Source organism: Corvus kubaryi, unplaced genomic scaffold (assembly GCF_017639235.1).
Source record: "Corvus kubaryi isolate FWS band 111438036 unplaced genomic scaffold, C.kubaryi_AGA036_p1.0 37285, whole genome shotgun sequence".
Lineage (NCBI taxonomy): Eukaryota > Metazoa > Chordata > Aves > Passeriformes > Corvidae > Corvus > Corvus kubaryi.
This window is the reverse complement of record NW_024581089.1, coordinates 1,219,150-1,227,019: the sequence shown is the minus strand read 5'-3', so window position 1 is coordinate 1,227,019 and position 7,870 is coordinate 1,219,150. Positions and strand designations below refer to the sequence as shown.

The following is a 7,870-nucleotide window of genomic DNA, read 5'->3' as shown; positions in this document are numbered from 1 at the left end:
TGGGAAAGAGAAGCAACAGGAGAGTAAAGTCTCTCCTTCAAGCATTTCTGAAGTGCTTATCACAGTAGCACTGAGATATTCATAGCCCTTTGGTTTCTTGCTGAATGGAAGTGGAAAGCAATCACATCTGTCCTTTAAAACCCAAATGAACAAAATGGGAAGTTTGAACAAACCTGGATAATTAAGAGCTGCTTCTACAGCCATCACTGATTTCAGCAGGAATTGAAGATACTTAGTGAAAACTGGGAGAAATCCCTGACAACAAATACTAGTTGAAAAACTGTCAAAATAATTAAAAACATTACATTGTCAACAAAAGTGAAAATTAAGATTGGAAAATCATGATTGCAAACAGTGAGGGGCTGTAGGAAGTGAAGTTCAAATAAAAGCCCAGTGCTAAATTCTGAACAGCCAAACCACAAGAAAATTCATCAACAGCAAAATAATCTTAAAAAGCTTTATTAAATAATACAGATTCAAATAATACAGTCCAGTGCTAGATTCTGAATAGCCAAACCACAAGAAAATTCATCAATGGCAAAATAAAGGAATCTTAAAAAGCTTTAATACAGATTCAAATGATTATCTACATCCAAACTGACCATTTTAAATAGCACTAGCACTTAAGGCACAGTTTCTCCAAAACTAGGCAGGAAGTTCAACAAGACTCAATACAATTACATGTAACAATCCTTTTTTTGTAACACTGTGTGAAACCAAAACTCTATGCCATGCACTGGGTCTGCATTCCATTCATCTATTTGCCTGCATAGTTCTGCACACAAAGTATTTTGCATGAAGTATTTTGTTATTTCACTTTCCTTATGGTCCTTAGGAGAGTTCAGACAGCCAGAATAGAATTCACAGTTAAAACTGGGATCCTTGTTATATGTAAACAAAAGCCTTATCAGATAGCTGCAAAACCCTGCATACAAATAAAAGTGACTGGGATGCGATTGTATCCTCACAATAAAGGATTCCTACCAGAAGAAAGGTCCACTTAGAAGGCACATGCTTTCACATTACCAGTTCAAAAAAGTGCTTACAGTACCAAGGAATACTGCAGTTGTACCCAAAGGAAGCCACACTAAGTTTTGGGTTTCTTTTTTTTTTTTATTATTGTTGTTGTAAAAAACCTCCAGATTATTCACAGTTGTTCCAGCATTCCTCATGCTAAACCAGCATATTGTGCTGATGAATCCCAGTGTAAGGCTAAACATAAGAACACTTATCAGTGCAATACATTCCTGAGATTTTGGAACGCAAAACAAAAACTAGTTCTTTGAAATATACAATCCTTCAAATTTTTGGCTCATATTTCACCTGTTTTTCTAATTTCCCTTTTACAAAAAGTTCATTAAAAAGAAATTTAAGTTTTACAAAAAGTAAATTAAAAAACTGTTATCACTCTAACTTAGATATAACTTCTAGTTGCTTGAAGAGTGCAAGAAAGCCAAATTAGCATAAACATTGCTTTTTGTGCAGGCAGCAAAAAACAAGAGATAAAACAAGGTTCTGAGAACTGAAGCGCTGACATAAAAAAATAAATTCAAAGAGCCCTAAATATTAAAAAAAATAAATAAATTAAGGACCTAGTTATATTCCAGAGCAAACGTGAATTACATCACAACTGCTGAAGTTGTTGAATTTACTAAGGCACTGAGTTGTTTCATTTTTATTTGCCAGCATGAGCAGTCCCTGCTGCCTCTACCGAGAGGCATAACCCGTGCTCCAGAGCGTGGCTGAGGGGCTCGTCTGCCTGCTCGAGGACTGGGAGCTGAAGGAATGTGCAGGTGACACAATGGAACCTGAAACGTGGGAAGGAGAAAACAACAGTCAGACTCGGGAATGGTGGGAGAAGGAAGAAACAAACGAGTAACTGCTGTTGATACCTGCAGAACACTGGCAGTGAATCTAATGACCCATTCAAAGTGAAGTCATCCCTTTAGCTTATTGCCTCTTGAAAAGGTATCTTACAGGTTTGTAGGTCTTCCTGTTCAGGACTGTTTAATACATTTCCCCTCAGCAAGTGACATGCACCTGGATTTGCCTTATTTTATCTGAAGCATCAGGCACGTGTTTACAACCAGGCCTGCAGCTCACCGTAACTTAAACACATCCGTAAGAATGTGAATTATTTTTCATTGCCAGTCTTGATTATAGACCCTCCTACATTCAATTCCAGTGCAATGGCCACATTAATCAATTAATTAGCTTCTAACTCAGTGACAACTGCTTACTGTTAGGGGTGTGCTGAAGACTTGTCCTTGAGTGAATTACTGGCTGATTGTGCTGTCCATTCGGCGAGAAAAATGCATGGTAGGCTGCAAGACAGTTGAACACCAAACCAAAATCATTTCACATGGCAATTGCTCCCTTTTAACTTAGAGCTAACACATTGTAAGAAGCTATGGAAAAAAAATACTTGCACAATCTTTCCTTCTCTTACCTATGATCATAACAGCTGTCCCTGCTAAGAGTGCAAAAAGTGTGAAGATCATCACCTGGTAAGACTCAACAAACTGCTGGAAGAGAGTGGCTTCATCTGCAGAATTGATTAAGAGAAGGCAATATTGAGTTAAAAAAGCAATCTGATTCAAGAGTTAACAGTTCTTAAACTGAAATAACCAAAACCAAGTTTAATTTATAGCAAATAAGTGTAATCAACTTAGGTAACACAACTTTGATTCTAGGGACTATTTCCAGTGCAATCTTCAAAATTTTCCAGTAACAGCTTAAAATGTCGATTGAGGTTGTGGCTGTTCATCCCTGGAAGTCTTCAAGGCCAGGCTGGATGGGGCTTGGAGCAAACTGGTCTAGTCAAATGTCCCTGCCCATGGTTTAAGAGATGAGCTTCAAGGTTCCTTCAGCCTAGACCCTTCTGGAATTCTGTGATTCTATTTACAATGACTTAAGTGAGTTCTTTACTTTCTCAGCCCCAAAATGCTAACCTGTTTTCAAAATAGCATGGCATGCTTGGGAGTAAACAACAAGAAAAATTCCTTTCAGACACTACAGCACTGGTATAGTTATGCCAACTTGGAGTATTCTAGGCTGACCCCAAGAAAAATATGTTCAACTTCAGTCACAATGAGTAAATGTATTCCAGGCTTCTGGCCAGAGAGAGCTGCTCACATGTCACTGGTAATGTCAGCTACCACACTGAAGTTTATAACCTCGTGAACACCAGTAGAAGCTAAAGGTTTCTTCTGGCATATGGAGTGCAGAGATAAACTTACATCTCATTGGTGCAGTGGTTCTGTCACTCAGGTAGATCACTGTCACTGGGATAGAGATGGACTGGTCCGTCATGGGACTGGAGACAGTCAGAGTGGTGGACAGGGAGCCCTGGCTGGGAACTCTGGGATCAGCCAGGCTCACAGTGTACACCACATAACTGGGCAGCCCATGGGACTTCTCCTTCTCCAACACCTTCACTGCTGGAGACTCGCACTTCACCTGCAGAGGGAACAGCCAGCCTGAACCAGACTGCTTGGGACAGCCCAGCACATCTCCACCTTCCACGCCAGGTGCCAGCAGTGGGTGATTTCACAGAAACACCAAGCAATTCACCCCTCAAGAGGAGTCAGGTGTACCTTTACAGTGCCACCTGCAGCATTTCCCCCTGGTTATTGCCAAGGGTGAATAACCCTCTTACCTGCCCTTTCCATAGGTCTGGGCTAACCCCACACAGCCAAAATCCAAGGGCCCTTACTGAGCTGTGTGAACCATGGGCAGTCACTCACACACATATTTGGGCAAGAACCTCCCCCTGCCACAGGGGTCAGGTGGGTTTCTGCTTCCTGACCCATGAGCTGGTTCATACATGCCAGGCTGCACACCCAGGTGAGCCTGACACACCTGTACTACCCCAAAACCCCAGGGCCAGGCTGGACAGGCCCCTGAGCAACCTGACCCAGTGAGTGAGTGGCGTCCCTGCCCATGGCAGCACATTGGGACAGGATGAGCTTTAGGGTCCCTTCCAACCCAAACCATTCTGTGAAAAGTGGACACTGAGGAAGAACACATTCCAAGATGAGTATTTCCAAATCATCTCAGGAACAAATCTTGACATGGTAAAGACGGCAGGGAGTGCCTTGCATTAGAAAGCTGCATGTGACAGTTCAAAATGCTTCCAGCTGTGCTGAGACACTTTCTGGCAACGCACTCACCTCCAGGCTATCCAGGATTTCACTGGCACCAAAGATTTTCAGGACGGAGCTCACGTCCTGGTTGCTCAGCAGCATCTCAGCCTGGTCAGCATAGAACCAGCGACTGAAGGGCACCTCTGTGCCCAGCTGCTCCCCGGGCACGGCGCTGCCCCGCACCGAGGCCGTGACCCTCAGCATGGCTTTGCTCCTGCTCAGGTGCTTCAGCTGCTTGTCAGTGAGGTTGTGCATCCTGATGGAGCACGTGTAGTGTCCTGCAGGAACAAGACAGCTTGGGCTATTAATTGCTTACCTTTAAGGGTTCTTTTCCATGCACAGCGAGATCTCTGGGACATCTTTAGAGAAAAGCTAAAAAAGTGGTAAAACTCAAGCAGCAGCATGATGAGGAGTGTGTAGATGGTGGATGACTGGGACAGTGAGTCTACTGGCAAACATCACAATCCCAGCACCACAACTACAGAATTATTCCTTGTCCCAAACTGAACATCATGGAAAAAACACTAAGCTGGTAACTTCCAGTCACATTTTATTTTAATATGCCAGTGACACTCAGTTCCACTTTGAACATAACATTTATGCTAATATTGAAAGGCTTTACTGAAAACAAGACTGAACATCCTATTTCATATTCTTTTCAACTAGTGTTAAAATTTTAGCTAGCTACCATCACCATCATCAAGTCTGTGAAGATGGTAGTTTATTTATAAAAGCTCCTTTAAAAGTTATATATTCACCATGTTTCTAGTCTCATATGGGACCAATTAATCTGTTATTAGCAGCAGAGGTAGTAAAAACTTCCCTGAGAATAGAAGATAAAAAGCATCAGTAACAAGGAGAACTTGCCAGGTGCATGTTTTCCCCTTATTTTCTTCCCCTAAGTAACAGACACACATGCAGGATAGGATAGGGTTTACACAATGAGTGCAAGGTTGAATCTAACAGATAATTAATGTTCTTTACGTACAACCCGTGGTGGTTTGGCTCTGTTCTAAACCACATTATACTTTTGAAGCATTAACACATTCTGTAGACTTGCACAATTTTATTTCCACCTCCACAGTATGTGGCAATTTCCCCCCCTTTTAAGACCCCATTCATGATGTTTTGGGGGTACATCCCACTTTTGGAATATTTGTCACCTGAGTGCTCCTTTGTTACTTTGACTTACTACAAAAACTCTGAAAAACATGAAATGGGCTGCGACTGACTTCTGGCTTTCTCTGAAAACCAACACAAGTTTTTGTCACAGGCAGAAAACCCTACTGAAACAAGAAGTGCCCATGTGAACAACTCACTGAGGCCTGAGGTCCTACACAGGCTCAGAGGCTTCAGAAGGAAGAAGAGGTTTAGATTAGATGTTAAGAAGAAATTCCTCCCTGTGAGGGTGGGCAGGCCCTGGCACAGGGTGCCCAGAGAAGCTGTGGCTGCCCCTGGATCCCTGCAAGTGTCCAAGGCCAGGGGCTTGGAGCAGCCTGGGATAGTGGAAGGTGTCCCTGCTGACTGGGCTTGAAGGTCCCTCCAAGCCAACCCATGATGCTTGTGTTTGTCTGCAGTGTGGCATCTTGTCACATCTTACCTGAAACTGCATCAAATCCAGGTTCTGCCACAAAAATATCCTGTGCTGGGAAGTCAAAGACATCGCTGTTGAAATCGAGATGGCAACTGATAATGGACTGGGGTTGTAACTCAGCAATGGCTTCGGTCTGAGCAGGAGAACACTCCCCTAGGGGGAAGGAAAAAACCAATCTCTAATTAATTACAGAACAAAATTGTAACTAATTAATTTTAATTAATTAAAAGCAAAATCATGGCTTGTACTATTGGGTTATTCTACCCCCTTCTGCAATAGTTTCACAAGGTTATGAAGATCTTAAATAATTGGAAATCACAGACAGCTGTCCTTGCTCAGGTCTAATCCCAAAGAGACAGCAATGAAAATTTTATATGTTGTGGGGTTTTCTTGACAGGAATAATTTATTTACAGGAAAGAATAAGCTGGAGAGAATTTTCAGCTCGGATGTCTCTTGAATAACTTATATGATGCTGGAAGCCTTGATTTAGATTTTAGTATCTGGCAAGATGATTTTCTGGTAGGCTAATAATTTACTTATGGCAAAATAAAATACTATTGGAACAAGTGCTAATTGTTAAGCTAGAAGCTAAAATGATCTATAATCACACAAAATACAGCTTATTAAATAGAGGACACATTATGATGGTTCATCTTTGTATTGATTCTAATCACTGATAAGTTCTGTGAAAGATTTAAGGATGGTAACTAAGTAAGAAAATGTAACAACTCCAAGAAGGCATTTGCAATTAAACATATAAGCAATTAGCTGACTGCCCATTAACTGTTATTTATATGATCAAAAATGGTACTTCTATTGAAATCTACTGATCTTATTGGTTGTAAAGTATTAATAGTGCCTCAGAACACCTTCCAAATTCTGTCCCATGGCTTCTAGAGCTCCTGGGACTCTGCAAAGCCACTTGAGGTTCCTGGGGATCTTGTTACCCCAGTTTCACAAACCTTTAAACAACAAAAACCCCATAACACAAACCAAAGCCACCTATCATGAATCCATAAACACACAATAAACCATAAGCATAAATATTTGTTATCATACCTTTCAAATTTTTATTTGTTTCCCCAATTGAAACTATGACTTTGGAGGCTGCCACTCCCTGCAAGCTTGTTTGCATGCCACTGGCATGCATTGCTGTGGTCCTCTGAGGTGCACTAATCATGATCTGAAAAAAAGGATGAAGCACACTGTTACCAAAAATTACAGCAAAACCAGACTGGATTGGTTGTGAAAGACTCCACGAGGTCATGTTTTTCTTTGAAATCCCACATTTCTCTAATATTAGAAACTGCCTTTACAAGCAATTTAAGCTAGCAAAAACATTTTGTCTTCCTACCCAACACCCAGAAGTTAATATGCATAAAGCTCTATGTCTAAATTTAATTTTAAAAGAATGTCTAGTGCTTATGCTGGCTGATGCAGTGAATTGTGTCAACAGTACGATTGCATTGCAGATAAACAAAATAATTTAATGGAGTACTTCTGATCAGTGATGCATGGCACAACACTTCAGAAAGTTCTTGCGGGCATCTCAACCTGCAGTGAAGCTTCATTCATAAAAGCAGCCATTATCAAAAATTGGTTAGCACCTGGGAACAACTTAGCCAACAAAGGAATCAAAATGTACAATATAAGAACAGTAAAGGTGAAAAATCAAAACTGTTTTGCTACATTTTCCTCCTGAGCCCAGATGTTTAAAAAAACCCGTGATGTTTTTGGACACATACCAAATACTTTCCAACCACTTGCATTCCTAAAAGAACATTTCTAAGTATTTGTACCAAAAGAAAAATCCCATAGAATACACTTTGGTGAGGGTCCACCCCAAACAAACCAACCTCTGCAGCAACTGAACAGTGCCTCACCTCTCTGTAGGTTTTCAGTAACCCAGGGATCTCATAGTAGACAGTGACCATCCCTGAGTCCCTTGCCAGGGCCACGCCAGTCTTGGAGTCCATGAGAAGAGCACTTGAGGAGGAGCTCCACACGCCCGGCAGGCCTGGAAGACACCATGGGGGCACTGCTCAACACCCTGCTGCCAACTGCAGCATTTCCTGGGCACTCCGGTGCCTGTGAGTGCCACTGCCAGGCTGGGCACACACCTCCCAGTGC

At 41.8% G+C, this 7,870-nt stretch overlaps 1 protein-coding gene across 2 annotated transcripts in view; it reads right to left on the bottom strand.

The window, feature by feature from the left end:
- Nucleotides 1–443: 443 nt before the first annotated feature.
- Nucleotides 444–7,870, bottom strand: part of NUP210 (nucleoporin 210) — a 51,500-nt gene continuing 44,073 nt past the window's right edge. For both annotated transcript variants that reach the window (XM_042026665.1, XM_042026666.1), the window contains exons 33-40: nt 7,624–7,757; nt 6,800–6,923; nt 5,746–5,892; nt 4,173–4,423; nt 3,240–3,459; nt 2,450–2,545; nt 2,241–2,324; nt 444–1,808 (exon numbers count right to left, since the gene is read on the bottom strand). In XM_042026665.1, the coding sequence (XP_041882599.1) occupies nt 1,708–1,808; nt 2,241–2,324; nt 2,450–2,545; nt 3,240–3,459; nt 4,173–4,423; nt 5,746–5,892; nt 6,800–6,923; nt 7,624–7,757 (1,157 nt within the window). In that variant the 3' untranslated portion in view covers nt 444–1,707. The remainder of the gene's footprint in view (nt 1,809–2,240; nt 2,325–2,449; nt 2,546–3,239; nt 3,460–4,172; nt 4,424–5,745; nt 5,893–6,799; nt 6,924–7,623; nt 7,758–7,870) is intronic.